A 16,858-nucleotide genomic window follows, 5' to 3' on the forward strand; every position below is an offset into this window, starting at 1 on the left:
TTGGCTGGCTCTCAGCCCGGGACACAGTGCCCGGTGCCCTTCACGCACACAGCGCAGATGTGGCCGTTTAGCTGGGCACCGGGGTTGCCCCTGCCGAGAGCCAGCGGTGATGGATTTAGTGGTTTATTTATGGAGAGAGCGCTGGGGCTATGCCACGCGTAAGTGTGGGTTCCCAGCGTGTGTTTTGGCTCATTGTGCTTCGTCAATATTCAGCTGGCGAGAGCACCTATGCTGATCCTGGAGAGCACTGGAGAGGTTTGGATACTGTAAGCTGCTGCTGCTGCTGTGGTTTAGTCACAAAGCACGAAGAAGCCTTTAGAGTTGACATTAATGATTTAAATGTAGTTCAGTTACGCAATTAATTATGTAGTTAATTACATAGGTAATTACGTTTTACATTCTGTATTGAGAGTTTCTGATAAGTACTTCTGATTGCTTTCCCATTTATTTTGATGTCAGCAATAAAAACTGGGCAAGAAATACTCTTTCCTGAGGTGTTAGGCAGGGTTTCATTTCTCCGTGCTATTACGATACAAAACATAACCATAAAAAAATAAAGTAACCCCATAATTAGATGCCAGTCACCATTTAGGATTTCTCGATAAAACCTCTCCATATTTCTCTCAAGGGTTTTTACGAGCTTGGCATAAAAATGTTCTCGTGTTTCCTATCCAAAGTTGATAGGAAATCAGCTTAATTCATTTTAGTTAATAAAATATGTAGTTTGAATTCCATTTCATGGCTAAATTGAAAAGCTGCCTTGTGACATTTCTTGTAATATTTAGTGCATATCATAATATCATAATATAAAATCTCCTCTTTTACTTACAAAAGTACAAAAGGAAGGACAGTTACCTGATATTTCCCTCAGGGACTTTGTACAGCATTTGCACAGTTTTTAAGTAGATAAATGCATTTGTCAGAAGGGGTCCAAAAATAAAAATATAGACATATTATAGTGTATAGTGTACATACAGCTCTGAAAAAAATAAGAGATCACTCAGAAATTATGTCTTTCTTTGATTTTACCAAACTGAAAACCTCTGGAATATAATCAAGAGGAAGATGGATGATCACAAGCCATCAAACCAAACTGAACTGCTTGAATGTTTGCACCAGAAGTGGAATAAAGTTATCCAAAATCAGTGTGTAAGACTGGTGGAGGAGAACATGCCAAGAATGATTAAAACCCAGGGTTATTCCACCAAATATTGATTTCTGAACTCTTAAAACTTTATGAATATGAACTTGTTTTCTTTACATTATTTGAGGTCTGAAAGCTCTGCATCTTTTTTGTTATTTCAGCCATTTCTCATTTTCTGCAAATAAATGCTAGTAGCACAATGCTCATTTTACTCAAACATATACCTTTAAATAGCAAAATCAGAGAAACTGATTCAGAAACTGAAGAGGTCTCTTATTTTTTTTTAGGGCTGTAGTATAATATGGCCAAAGTCTGCAGATACAATATAATTTTAAAATTGGTATTAACAATATAAAAGCCATAGAAATGTTTTAAAGAACGTTCATAACAGATTGCTATACCTACACACTTCTGAAAAATGAATATGCCAGTTTGTGTAATGGCCATGTAATGAACACCAGTCAGTGAAGGCTGGATTTTCTATTCTGATGTTTTATTACTGAATTATTGTCCAGCCCTTATATAGTGTTTAACTGGATAAAAATTAGAATCGCTTCAAGGGTTAAATAACACAAGTAAGGTCTGTCCACCTTTCTAATAGTTAAAAGCCTAATAAATAATGTTAAATACAACAGATATAACTATTAGAAGCAGCAGCCTCAATGCTCTTTATATTTTTTCCTCTGTTGTAGTAGCAGCAGGAGCTTATTGAGAGCTCTTGTTCTGCAGTCAAGCTTTTTATGAATTGCCCGAGTGTTTCACAGTAAGCTTCACAGTTCAGAAGCAGCCGTTCTGGCCACAGTGAAATGGGTAAAACAACCTCCCCGCTTCTGCTTCAGGCAGTCGTGTGTGATGTAAGATGTGTTTGTGTTTCTGTCTGTTTTTTCTGAGCTGTGAGTTTATTGCATTTTAAGCAACATTGGTCTCTGTGTTTGCAGCCAGCTGGTGAGCAACAGCTGGCAGACTGTGGCCGACCATGTGAAGAGCACACAGTACACGGTCAAAGACCTACGCCCCAACACCGTCTACGTCTTCATCATCAGAGCTGTGAACACACAGGGGGTGGGAGACCCTAGCCCCATGTCTGAGCCTGTGCGCACCCAAGGTAATGGTATTTATAGGGGGGAGAGGGGTTCAAAATAAGATTCATGTCATGTAGGTATGCTCTGAAATTAAAATATTGAAACTTATGAAAATGAAACATTAATAAAGTTTATTTTTATTGAATAGCTTAAATTATTTTTGTGTTTTTCCTAAAAAAAAAAAAAAACAATTGCAAAACTACAGTTTAAAAATATTTGTTGAACATTTTTGAAATCCAAGCAGACATCATAGTAAGATCCTGTTAATTATAAATGATTCTTTTCACACATTTGGTCGAACATATTTGCATGAATATTTAGTATGTCCTTAATTTCATAACGTGTTGATTATATGTATATAGTACACCCATTATCCTTGTTTCACATTTTTTTACATTAAGGACATAATTAATAATTAAAATTTAGCCTAAAACAGCATTTTAAATGGATTTTGCTATAAAGCGAAGTTTGTATATGAGTGGGATTCAGTAACAGTATTATATCTCTATATGTCTCACCTGCCAGTTCAGGGGTATGGGGTACATTCACTCGGTGTACAACTATCAGTCATTTTAGTTTCACAGGCATTTTTGTGCTTATTAGAGCTCAGGTCATTTCTTCTGTTCTTCTGTGTGTCTCAGACATCAGCCCAGCAGTGCAGGGCATTGATCATCGGCAGGTGCAGAAGGAGCTGGGTGATGTAATCGTCAGCATGCACAACCCCGTGGTGCTCAGCTCCACTACTGTGCGGGTTACGTGGGCAGTAAGTTCAGCCTCTGCTTTACACACACACACACAGATGCTGTCTGTTTTGCTGTCTGCTGTCCGATTAAGGAGCTCGACATCAAATGTATTACCCCTATACTTACTGAACTTGCCATAACCAAGAAAACCATCCTAAAACCCTGGAAGACCAGGAGCTCTATAAATATAACACACTCGAAAAATCTTCTCTTAATGCACACATCACTGGAAAAATAAAACCCTATAATTACAGAACAAATGACTGTATTCAATATTCCATGGTAAAGGCCCTGTCCCACTGCGATTGCGTCTAAATATCCACTAAAGTACGTCCAAATTTCAGTGGACGCAGTTTAGTGGATATTTAGTGGATATTTAGACGCAATATGGACGTAGTTTAGTGGATATTTAGACGCAGTACGGACGTATTTTAGTGGATATTTGGACGGCACGTACAGGTGGACGTCGACGTCCATAAAAATATTTTTCTGGCGTCCATCGCTTTTCCACACTTTCCAAGATGCCAGCCAAGAGGAAGGGTTCCGCTAAGACGGCCGCCGCCAAGCGATTTTGAACATTGAAACTGTTTTTAAAATGTACTTGCATATTTGATTTTTACATGTCAATGCTTTGCATGTTTCTGCTTTCTTCCTACAGCCTTGAAAAGAATAATTTTTTGAAACAAAGCATTCCAAAGGCCCTTCTCAGGGCCTATAACTGCTCCCAAAAGAGTTGATTATCGAAACAATGAAAGAAACATTAATTTTGCAAACATGAAAAAAAAAAAAATCGTCAGAAGTAAAAAATATATTTTTTTGCATTACAGATGCTTAAAACCCCCTTTAAAACACATTTAAACATTAAAACATAAAAATACTTAGAAATCAATGATGCTGCAGGCGTCTGCTAGCCGCTAGTTTTTAGTTATTATACTGGCATTTGTTCAATGTTCTGGCTTTTTTCCCAGCCTATTGCTACTTTTAGATATAGGCATAGGCTACTGTTCCTGCACAGCATAACAAAAGAAAATATATTATGTAATTTCTATTTTTATTAGAAATGATGATTCACTAGAAAAAACAACCATATATAGTTGGAAGTCAACGTCCAAAAAGTGGAAGTCGACGTCCAAAGAGTGGAAGTCGACGTACAAATTTGTAAGTCGGCGTCCAACTTCAATTTAGACGGAATATGGACGTAATTTGGACTATATTTTGGACGCAGCGCGTTCACTCAGTGGACGCAGTGTTTTCTGATAAATTTGGACGTACTTTAGTGGATATTTAGGCGCAATCGCAGTGGGACAGGGCCTTAAGCGTTTATCAAATCACTGACCCACTAGCTTTTTATATATACCGTATTTTTCGCACTATAAGGCGCACCTAAAACGTCAGTGCGCCTTTCAACCCAGTGCGTCTTGTGTATGAATTAACTAGTCTGGTTGTAAGGAGCAGTAAAGCTACTCCGCTGAAGTGCAGTGTTAAACAGAAGTTTCAGTTTAGTTCTCCAGCTCCAGGGATTCCTAGTTCAGAGATTAGTACTATCAGCTTGAAGCCTACTCCTAACCCCAGCTAACACTACAGGAGCAGGATTAGCATTACCTGCTAACCGCACTATAAGCTAGCTCTTTAGCCGTTCAGAGGTGAGTATTATCTGCCTGTAGCCTGCTCCTAACCCCGACTAGCACTACTGTAGCAGCATTAGCATTACCCACTAACAGTTAGCCGCTAATGCTAATGCTCCAGCTTGAGGGCTGAAGAAATTAGTGAATCTAAGCTTACTGTAAATAAATGGAAGCACTTTACTCACCCAAATAAACAGTTTTCAGGAGAGTAGAATAATGTCCAGTGCTTGTTTGCCTTTAAAATAACTTTTTTTTTACTTATTCAGTAAACAGAACACAGACAGGTTGCATCCACTTCAGTGTTTGGACCCCTACAAATAAAGAACACTTGAGGCAGTTCTAAGTTAGTTTAACCTTGAAGTCAGAATGTCTTCTCAATGTTAAAGTCAAGGCTTTAAACACGTTTACAAAACATAATTTTTTTTCTGCTCTGTGAATCCAAGAGGTAAAGTGGTGCCTGGTGGACAGTGAGTGCATGGACAGCTGGTGCTTCATTAATCTCAAACCGTTCAGAGTGACGTTTGAATTTGAACAAATGGTTCTCTTCAAACGAATAGATCACTATTAGCTCTACCTGCTGGACTCCTGTTTTTTTTTATGCTGTCTGCGGTCAGCTCTTTATCTGCCTTTGCTTGGCAAGGTGTCAAGTCTGCTTAGTCTCTGGAGTATTATTTAATGAGGAAAATCCCCCCCTCTCCACCCACACACACACAAACACATGCACCGTATGCTACTATGCAATATTACCTTGTATACAGGTGGCTCAGTGAGTGTGGAATACGGTTTAATTTTTGTTTGTTTTAATGACTGAGAATAGTTTTGTTTAGATTAGGCCTATTATTAGAACATGGTGTCTGATTTTACAGAGATTGTAAGCATAATTTTCCACTGCAACATCTTTAGCCTTCTTCAGTATTAAGCCTAATCGTAGACTGTTGTTTCAATTCAATAAAAAAAAAATCACTGACAATGTTGTGTAGTCTGAAGCTAGGCTTAATCTGTCTGCAAAAGTGACCCCTTATGTCTTTTATGACATTTTTACGCGTTTCTACAGTACATGTCCAGCTACTTTAAGTTGTACCCAAAAAGCAGAAAAGAGGAGTATTGTAGACCTGCTAACATGTGCACATATTGTTTCCCTCTCTCTTCTACTTATAAAAGGCTGACAGGTCTGGTTTTGTCAATAGAATAAGATTCAGCAGATATACAGTAACATACCTGTATACCTTTGGCTTTGGCACCATGCCTACTGCAAATCATGGGTTAAAGAGCTTCAAAAACCTCTAGATTTAAGATATGGAGCAGTGAAACAATGTTCTCTGGTTCTCTGGAATGATGGTGCTTCACCAGCATCTGACCTCAAATTCCTTGCCACTGAATCCAATCAAAACCTCATACCAATGCTCCAAAATCTATTGCAAAGCATTCCCTGCACAGTTACTCCAACAAAAGCAGGAAAAACAGTTAATGAGCAGGTGGCCCAATTCTTTGGTCCAAATAGTGTAGATTCACAAAGTCTACTGTGATGGAGTTTAGTCATGTTCGTTCTGCGCTAAATTTGATTATGTATTTGATTTGTCAGGACATTAACACTTAGGTAGTTGCAGTTATGTATTATTATCAGCCATAACAGAACTGCGGTGTACAATGTCCTCTTACAGACTGCACCTTCCCTCCTCACACTTTAATTCCTTCTCCTGTAGCACAGCCATGTTCTTTTTTGTTGCTTCCTTTACTGCTGAGACACAAACCTGTCTGTTTTCACAACCCGTCCGTTCAAAAGCAGATCAATCAGTGCTTCTTTTTATTAGCATTAGCTTTAGTGCTAAGTAAAGCTTTTAGATGCCTTATTCATTTCAGTAATGAAATGCACACACCCACTCAAGCTCACACACACACACACACACGTGTGGGGGGGACAAACATACTGAGCTGATTTATTTGGTCTGGGCTGATGGTAAACAGCTACTTTATTTTGCCTGTAAAAGCCTTCACTTGCTCCTGTTAACAAGCCATTACTGTGAGTTATGCAGCCTCCCTTAACAGAATGGCTTCTACTGTACCTCTATCCACAGTGACACAGCTTTGCTGAGCAACCCGTCTCCATGTTTTTAATACACTTAGTTTGGAAAAGTTTGACGGAGCTTCTGTAGCTCATTTTTCATTGTTGCCTTTGTGAGATTTAATAACATCAAAGCAATCAGTTTGAGTACTGGGCTTGGTTTAGCCTGCATATCTAGACAGGGTATCTGGTGTGGTTATGAAGTTTTTGACACGTCTGCCATTTGTCTTTTATTGTCTCTCCTTTATAATGACTCTATTGCTTCATCTTCAAGTACCAATCAGCTGCCTCTTTCACTGCAGGTTGAAAACCCATCCCAGTTCATTCAGGGCTACAGAGTTCTATACCGGCAGACTTCAGGACTACCTTCTCCAGGAGCTTGGCAAGTCCAGGACCTGAAGACTCCATCAGAGCGGGACATCAATCTACAGGAATTAAAAAAGGGCGTTGTTTATGAGATAAAAGTACGACCCTTCTTCAATGAATTCCAGGGAGCTGACAGCGAATCGATGACGGCGCGCACATTAGAAGAAGGTAGGCCTGTCACAATATATTTTTGTACAATATATTGTCCTAGCATTTTATGTCACTGATACAACTGATATAAAGTAACTGCATACTAATATAATTGCAAGGGGCATGCACTTAATTATCAAGACTATTCAGATATTATTATTATTTTTAAAGTAAAAAGTTATCCCAAATAAATCAAACATAATAAAATAAAAGCCCTGTTTTTTTTTTGTTTTTTTTTATTGCCAAAATACCGGCTCATTCATGCTATAGACTCTAAGCGCTGCCACTATGATCAGAAGTTCGAATCCTGTTTATGTACCTTGCCATCAGCTACCAGAGCACAATATTAAGTAGAAATATATATGTATGGTTTTATGTTTAATCTTTCATCGTGGGGTCTGGAACTCTTCCAGTATGATAAACTTGAACATGGATAACCCCACAGATCTTCAGCTTCACCTAATTAACTGACAACAGTAAATTTACAGTTGTGTTGAAAGTCCTTATTTCGAAACACTGTCTTTTTTCCCTGTGTATTCATTTCCCTGCTTTCTAGCTTTTTTATGGTTACCAGTTGCTTATGACTTATGACTCCGTGGGCATAAGTGTATACAAATGTAAGCGCTTTGCCCATGCAACAAACCATATTTACACTGGTCTGCTGAGAGTTTTGCCTCGCCACACTAGGAGGCCCTGTCTCCAAGAGCACACACACACACACACTCTGACACACTCTGTCTCAGATCCAAACCCCCGCTGAGCCACTGTCACTCCGCCTGCCATATCGCTGTCAAATAGTGCCAGCCAGTTCAGTCTGCATCCTAATACCATCCTTCCTCGTCCTTTCTCTCCCTCTCTCTCTTTCTTTCTCTCTTTCTTTCTCTTTTTCTCTCTCCATTTTTCTGTCACTCTACTGTTCGTCACTGTTCTTTCTCTTTTGCCCTTTTACTCCATTTCCTATCCTTCTCTCTCTCTCTTTCTATCTCTCTCTCTCTCTCTCTCTCTCTCTCTCTCTCTGTTTCTGCTGTTTTTCCAGACTGTTTTTCTCACCCTCTTTTTTGCTTCCAATTTGAGTGCCCACACATACACACACACACACACACACACATACGATGGCCAGATTGAGTGAGATTTTTACTGGAGATCACACAGTTCATGTTGAGCTCTCATCCATTAGCACAATTAGTGCCACGGTTGCTTTGCTTTAACGAGAGGTGTGTGAGGGTGCCTCTCTCTCCTCACTGCCCTCCAAACACTTTATTCTAAGCTGCATCAGCTGCTGGCTCCAGGGGCCGAATGACGACATGCTGCACAGTTCTCTTACACCCATTTTTATTGTGAAGAAACATGGGGCTCCAGATTTTTTTGCATATGTATATTCATCTACATATGAAAAAAAATAGCTCCGAAAATTAGCAAATCAAAGTCATCTGTTTAAAAATATGATTATATATTATTTAAATGGTCTCCTTATTACCTGTGTAAATCGTAAATTCAGTAATATGTTGAATTGCCTTTGAAGAAGAATCATAAATAATCATAAATAAAGAATCAATAATTTTTTTGTGGTCATCACAAATGTGACAATAGCTTTTTTATTGTTGTTCTGGAACCACAAGGCTAACATAGCTAACAAGTAAATAACATTATTAGCGATGCATGATGTTATCGGTATCGGCCAATTATCGCCATTGGCCGATTAAGCCAATATTTAAAACTGATACTTGCTGATGTATTTATTGCATGTTGGAAAAGGACCAAGCTTCATTAGCAGATTTATAAATGTGTATTATTGGATATCTGCATCGGCTCAGAATTCTTGCATTGGTGCATTCATGAAATTTTTGCCATAGTAAACTAACATTGCTCAAATTGCATGACTAAATCATCACAAAGTTGCCTTTAACCACACTGAGTTATTAAATAAGGTTAAATAGAAATATATGGTGCATAGTTTAAAAAACAGTAGTAGCAGCCAATTTACATCTTGAATTTTATCCACACTTGTCTAATACTTAACACACTTGCCTCATTATCCAATGCTAGTTTGCCATTTTTGCACTTCCTTAAATAATTTCTGACACGATATGTCATACATCATCATAAAAAAAATGATAACAATGCTGCACAGAGGAAAACAGTAGATGCATTGTTGAATTGTTGGTTCTGGGATTGGCTATTCATCTGCACAAAAAAATAATAAATAGTACCAATAGTTTTTCAAAAATTACCTTAACATTTTTTTTTATTTTGTTTTGTTTAAATTGCCTCCATTTTCCTCTATATTACCAGTGTATTTCATAAACCACTTGATTACTAAAGAGCAGTAATTAAATTTTAGTGTTAATCACATAAGATTAATTGTGGCTGCATTATTTTTTTAAACAGCCAATACACTCCTTCTACCTGAAAAGTAAAGGGTAATTGCTCTTTTTTTTTTTTTTTTTTCACTTTCTCTCTTTTTCCTTTGTGAGAGGTTTGGGGAATGGAAACTAAAGGCTGGCACGGTTGCCTTGGTGTCACTTGGCAGGCTCCCGCCGTCGCGCAGCACGGGGTCACATTTCTGCCAGTGATACATCACACAGTTAATGGCCTTATTAGCATCTCCTTCATTACTGTACACGGGAATGGAGTGCTTTCATTTAGCTCAAATATGCATAACACACCGCTTTAGCATTCAGCGCGCCTGCCTGCCTATTAATATTGGCATAGCGTCACATAGAGAAGTTAAGCTCCCCTTGATCTGGAGCCATGCTTTACTGAGTGTCAGCCAGGACAGTTCCCCTGCTCGCTGCAGCAGCCTTGTCATGCCGCATAACCCGACTAGAACTGTTAAACACCGCGCCGACAAAGTAGAGCCTGCGTTTTGTTTGATGTAACATGGCTTACTGTTTGTAGATTCCATAGATATGATTTAACAGCCCAGTGAAGACTCCGATCACACACAGTAATCTGCTGCACTGACTGTTACTGTGCTGAAAACAAGATTGCATTTTGGCTCATGCTGGTCTTGCCCTTCATCATGTGGAGGCTGGACATGATCTATATTTCATTACATTTTAAAACTGGGTTTGTTTGGGTAATAGTGTAGGGGGTAAAAATGATTAATGGTAAAAATTATAGTTTGCCAAAAATGTAATCTAATATACACATATATCTAATTTTCACCTGTTTAGGTGTTAGGTGTTTGCTTCCTTAGTTTTTGTGCTGGAGCTACAAGGCTAACATGCCTCAATCATCACAAAGACTTGTTTATATTATTTTTTACACCCTATATCATACTGGTGTCCAGACAGTTGTTTCCAGACAAATATGTTTCAATGCTAAAAACAGTTATAGGCATTTTAAGAACCTTACAATGTGGCCAAAGTTTTGTGTAGTTCTCTACACTATAACTGTATGACTATTAAAAGCTACAAGTCTAACCAGTTAAGTAATATTAAACAGACATGTTTATGCTCTTTTATCTCCACCTTGTACTTTTATACCTGTGTCTTTAGAGCTCGTACATACCACCTTATTTCTGTTTTAGTAGATTTGGTCTGAAACAACACAAAAACACTGTTGGGGAAAAATGCTCACTTCTGTTTTTCTGTTGCCAACAGAGAGAATGTAAATTGAGCCTACAGTTGCTGAAAACAGTCAGTGTAGTATTAGAATTTGGAATCCAGTTGGAAGTATCACAAGCATGTACTTAACTAGTGAATGTTAGGTTAAATGTGTAAATAAAAGTAAAGAAAAATATACTGAAGGGTACACGCTTCACCACTCGCAGTATTAATGCCCATATGAATATTTTTTAACATGATTTGAAGCATTAAATCATTTCTGACACTTCATCCTATAGCTATGGCTAAAATTGGACTGAAATATAGTGCCGTGCAAAAACGGTAGTAGCAGCCAGGGCAAAAATTTAATTGTTGGTATTATTTTTTTCTAGTTTGTGTAAGCCACATTAGCCAAAAAGCTAATTTACACAGTTTTTTACTTACCAAGACATGTTTGGTGTGTGTAATGGTTGTGTCTTTAGTTGTTGTACTGAAGCTACAAAGCTAGTGTAGCTAACATTACCACTTTTAGTATTGCACAAATTATAGACATACATAGACTTTGTAGTACAATTTCTAAAACAACACTACATTCCATATATCATCATAAAAACAGTCAAAAGAAGAAGCAGTAAAGAATTGTATATATGCTGCACATTTTTATTATCTGCTATACATATTTTATACATTTTAAGTTTGTTATTTGTATTGGTTTTAAATAAGTGTATCTTTTGTTTTATTTCTTCTTAAGTTTATAAAAATAAAAACAAATGTTATTTCATGAAGTAATGCAGATAATTTAGCTTAAGTAAATAAATAGTTTAGTAGAGTATAGTTTTAATGTTTTCCATAAATAGTGCTTGAAAAGCAAGTTATTGTTCAGCTCTGCATAATCAGACCAGCATAATTACTCACCAGCTAAATCAGCATTCATGCTTTGAATGCTTCTACGCTGGTTCTTTTAGTGCTAATCCAGCATTCATACCAATGTCTCAAAAGTGATCCATCTCAAAATTGAAGCTTCTTTAAGCTTGGACACTTAAGAGTTAAAGAGGCAATGATTAGGATGCACTTCAGAGCAGAGTGGACAGAGTGGAAACAGTCAACAACAAAAGCAGAGGAGGATGAAGGAAAGCACAGTGGGAGGAATCTAGTTAAAGGAATGGGGGAAAGGGATGGAAGGAGAAGGTGGATAAGAAAAGGAAAACAGGAGAGGTGGGCTAGTGTGCGGAAGGTAATTGGCGGGTGAATATGGTGACTCAGAGCTGCTATCCGGCACGGCTGATGCAGAGTGTGACTGCTCTGTGAAGCGAGGGCTCTGATAGGAGTGGCAATGGTGCAGGACTAACGAAGTTAGGATTAGGGCTCAGAGCCGGTCACACCTCATCTCCTGCTGCCTTTTCTACACTGCATCACCATGCACAGCATCCAAAGCAGCGCACATCCCCTCCACTCCAACCCAGGAACTATTCTAAGAAACCTTTATAACAAGTGAATCCAGATGTACCTCAACCTGTAGACGTCTGGGTAAAAATAAACACCCGTCTTAGGATTGCGTGGCCTGTGAAAGTGTTTTGTATGCGCTCTGGGTATTTGTAGGTCACAGAGCATTATGAATGTCTTCCACAGTTGCAATTTTCTCAGACAATCCAAAGCTTATTATACTCAAAGGGCAATAGTTTCCTTAGATATCTGGGTCACTTAAAAAAAGGCATTAAAAATCCATTTGGAATCTTTTCATGCTTGTCTGTATGTGTGTGTGTGCTTGCTGTAATGAGGAAGGCATTTAGTGATAAGTGTTGTTCTCTTCTCTGCTCTGGCAGCCCCCAGCGCCCCTCCCCAGCAAGTCACTGTGCTCACGGTGGGCAGCCAGAACAGCACCTCCATCAGCATCTCCTGGGACCCCCCACCCACAGACCACCAGAACGGCATCATCCAGGAGTACAAGGTACAACAAGCCCCAGTTCACAAAGAATACGATGTATGTCAGTGTATTATTTTAGACAGATGTATAGTTTATTTATAGCTGGTTGTCTTTAGAAAAGCATGGGTTGTTATTTATTTATGACTTTAAGGTCCTGACACATTCTTTTCTTATCTCTCTCTTTTTCCTTTTGTCTTCTTCATTGTCTTTCCGCTCGCTGTGTGTTTTTGCTTGTGTGCTTCGCTTCAGATCTGGTGCCTGGGAAACGAAAGCCGCTTTCACGTGAATAAGACTGTGGATGCAGCGATCCGCTCAGTGGTGGTTGGAGGGCTTCAAGCTGGGGTGCAGTACCGCGTGGAGGTTGCAGCCGGCACTAGTGCAGGCACTGGGGTGAAGAGCGAGCCACAGCCCATTGTGATTGGTGAGAGAACATGACTGAATTCTCATCCAGCAGATACTGACACATTTGCTGTCAGAAAGAGTCACATATCTAGAGTTTGTGAAACCATTACTTAATAACAGTAACATATATATATCTGGACATTATGAAGCTTATCATTCATTGGGTTTTGGTCATCATACCAAAAAAAAAAGAAAAAATAGTAATATTTTAGGTATGATGACCAAAACCCAATAAATGATAAGCTTCATTATGTTAAAGTTTAGACTATGCGAAATTCAACCATTCCTAGACAAAGATATATACACAGCCTGGCAGAGGTGTACATGTATTGGGTGCATGGGGCCTGCATGCCAAAATAGTAATAAAAATATGTTGGTTGACTGTTGACTGTCAGGGTTTTAATCAGTCACTGGTGCACGAGTGTTTTCCTCTGCCAAGATAGCAATACACCAGAAATGTATCTGAACACACCTAACATCCAGACCATCACATATATATATATGCCAACATCTGCCTTAGTAATAGGCTGAAGGAAATACAAAAAAATACATGTATGTATGTGTACCTATATGCAGAAGTATGTAAATCGATCATGAGATGATACAACAGAATGCCCACACCTGCATTCCCAACCTATGTTGTCTTGTGAGTGAAGTTGTTGGTACACCAGGTCATGTGTGTGTGCAGCTCACTGCAACATTCTTTAGTTCCGTGAGACATGACTCAGTACTAGTTCCTGTTCCATGATTTTTGGCACTTCAGCATAATAGATCTAATAAATAAAATGTGTCAGTAGTTTTAAGTCATCACCTAAAAGAAAAAGTTATTGTTGAAACTGTGTAGAGTAATCGCTCCTAGACTGGACAAGCAAGATCATCACTACATGAAATCACAGAGAATTTCTACATTTTTCATGCTTTACGGAAAGAGAAAGAAAAAGAATAGAGAGAGAAAGAGATTGGAAGTGTGCCACCCTCCTAGTTCAGTTTTGGAAGCTGAGCCGTTTTCTTAAACAGATAGTGATTTTCAGAAAAATCGATAAGATTTTTATTTAATACACTGTCCGGCATCGTTTGGCGGAATGCTGTTAGCTATATCAATAATCCTCTCCAATAAACGCGGCCATTGCTAACACAGCGGACAGTGTTATTGCTGTGGCTTATCACCTTATCACATTTTATCTAGCTCGCTGAAGGATGGGGCCAGATAAATACACCCAGAATCAATACTATCGACGTGCGGCGTTCACCCCTCCTTTCCACGGCTTTTGACTGCCAGGAGCAGAAATTCTTGGCGGCAGCCAGCCGCGTACGCAAACACAGGGCTGTGGTGTGGGGCTTAATGAAGGGGTTTGCGGTGTTGCTCATGCCGCGAGAGTGTGAATCTCATTTCACAGCACAGTAGCTGCACCAGGAAATCAAACTCTGATGGAGCCCCCGTGTCAATCTCCCGACCGCCAGCTCTAACTGATGAGCGGCCCGCTGCACCGGCTAAGCCTGCGCCCATATAAAACAGTTGTGTTTATTTATTTTCAGTTCTGAAGGCAGAAGGCAGACGTGTTTTTCGTGCAGTGTATTGTTTTTGCTGTTCTCCCCGCAGTTCTCCCCGCTCCCATTGTGGCTGTGCTGTTAATCAGCTGTAGAATAATCGTGTTAGTAAAAATAGATTTTCCTGTGTGCTTTTAATTGGTGTTCCTTATCTGCTGCTGGGATGTGATTTGATTTGATTCACTTTGACTGTATGATGGTAGAGAGGCATTGCTGAGCCTGCAGTGGATAGAGTCTTACTCTTGTAACACATTCAGTATTCATACTTTAAACATGCTGGAATGTGTTCACACATAATACGCAGCGTGGTGCACTCTTAGACGAACAATTTGTAGCATCAGTCACATTGTGATGAATGAGGCTCAGATACTGAATGCAGTTGTGAAGTCATTTTTACCATGCTTCAGCAAAATGCAGCATCATTAGCAGAAACAATGGACAACTCAGCTAAAAGAACAGTAAGGAAGTGAAGCCAATAGAAATACAGTTAAAAATATCTAAGATAAAGCCAGTCCTGTGACGGATATCAAAACCAGTAGAGGACCTAAAAATGCAAGAACTGCACAAATGCAAAAAAATTCTAATACGATATGATGCACATAATTAACTTTGTATTGTGGTGGGAACTGATATCATAAAACATTTTCAATGTTGATAATTAAAATTAAATATCTGATTCCATAATGAAGCTAAGAGAATTCTCAAATAACAGAATGTCATCATGTTAACATGCTAACGTTATGGCCCAATCCACAATTGGCCATGCCCTCCCTCCCTTTAGCTGCAAGAAAGCTAAAGAAGGTTGGGTATGCGTGAGGAGTTACCCATTAATGGTTAGCCGCTGATCCTAATGCTCCAGCCTTAGTGCTGGAGAAATCCGGGAATCTAAGCTTACTTTAAATAAACGGAAGCGCTTTACTCACCAAAAAAAAAAAGCAGTTTTGACTTTTTATTACTGTTTTGTTTACTTATATGGGAGTATAATGAACTTGTGTATTAAACATTTAAAGATGCTTTCACTATGACATTTCCTGACATGTGCCACAGCTGTGCTTTGTTTTATCTGCTGTGCTGTACTTCTTGACCAGTTTAGACGGCCTTTAAACGATTAGAATGGATCCAGCCCAGGGACTCCATAACAGACTCAATGGTGTAATCAGTTGATTGGATTCCATCATGTTTCTTCTAACCTGTGTTTATGTTCAACGTTATGTTGGTCATCAGGTGCAGAGTTACGGGATGTGATGACTGGGGATGAGGGAAACAGCAGCATCACTGATGTGGTAAAGCAGCCAGCTTTCATCGCCGGTCTGGGGGGAGCCTGCTGGATCGTACTGATGGGCTTCAGTGCTTGGCTGTACTGGAGGAGAAAGAAGAGGAAAGGTCTCAGCAACTATGCAGGTGAGAACTGCTCGCCTTGGCGTGCTGCACGCTTTAATGCCTCAGTAAAACAACTCTCAGGAGACGAGTTGCTGGTATGATGATGCTAGCAAAAAAAGAGCAGTTTGTGTTGACAGATAATTAATCCATAGTACGAAGTAATAAAAAGGCTCTTTTTGGCCTGCAAATCTCTCCAACTGTAGCGCTGGGTTTAAAAGAAAAAAAATGCATATGTAAGCTGGATTGCATCATGATGATTATACACTGGAGCTAAGCTGTAGTATTTATTTGTGTAGACAGGGCGGCCCCCCCAGCAGCGAGGGTCACAGCTCCATATGCAATCTTATTCCTTCCTATAGAACAGAAGCTATTTGTGATATTATAGTAAAGCCCCTCGAGCTAAAACTACTGTACTGTTTTAAAGCTTTTGTATCTGCATGTTTTACACACATTAGTCAAAGCCTGAAGAGTAGCACTCTGCTGTTCTCACAGTCACACGACACAAAGCAGAACAAAGGCACAAGAGTTCAGACACCCCCCACCCCACTATAATGCATTACGCACCTATGTGCATCGACCTTGAACACAATCCTATCAAAAACAGCACGCTAACACTCAAAACGCTCTAATTTGGAAACGAAACTCAGTCGTTCCGCATCTATTAAAGGACTGTGACCCATATTGTTTCTGCATTAGCTCTAAATACAGTCTCCTGCCTCCAAAATGTAATTTGGTATTCCCCTCCAGGGGGTAATTATTGCATGTAGCTGTGGATTACTCTCATTATAATATGTATTGCTATCATCACGCTCTGATGACTTAGGTGGAGACCGTGGTGATTGCCTAATTCAATAGCCATTTGCTTTATCCATCACCTGGGCTGG

General features: G+C 39.3%; 1 protein-coding gene across 3 annotated transcripts in view; it reads left to right on the plus strand.

Annotated features, from left to right (window-relative positions):
* LOC103037096 (roundabout homolog 2) overlaps positions 1-16,858 on the plus strand; it is a 143,265-nt gene that overhangs the window by 102,261 nt on the left and 24,146 nt on the right. For all 3 annotated transcript variants that reach the window (XM_049468864.1, XM_049468866.1, XM_049468865.1), the window contains exons 12-17: positions 2,083-2,249; positions 2,868-2,989; positions 6,959-7,190; positions 12,544-12,668; positions 12,894-13,065; positions 15,819-15,995. In XM_049468864.1, coding sequence (XP_049324821.1) covers positions 2,083-2,249; positions 2,868-2,989; positions 6,959-7,190; positions 12,544-12,668; positions 12,894-13,065; positions 15,819-15,995 — 995 coding nt within the window. The remainder of the gene's footprint in view (positions 1-2,082; positions 2,250-2,867; positions 2,990-6,958; positions 7,191-12,543; positions 12,669-12,893; positions 13,066-15,818; positions 15,996-16,858) is intronic.

This window comes from Astyanax mexicanus, chromosome 20 (genome assembly GCF_023375975.1).
Source record: "Astyanax mexicanus isolate ESR-SI-001 chromosome 20, AstMex3_surface, whole genome shotgun sequence".
Taxonomy (NCBI): Eukaryota; Metazoa; Chordata; class Actinopteri; order Characiformes; family Acestrorhamphidae; genus Astyanax; species Astyanax mexicanus.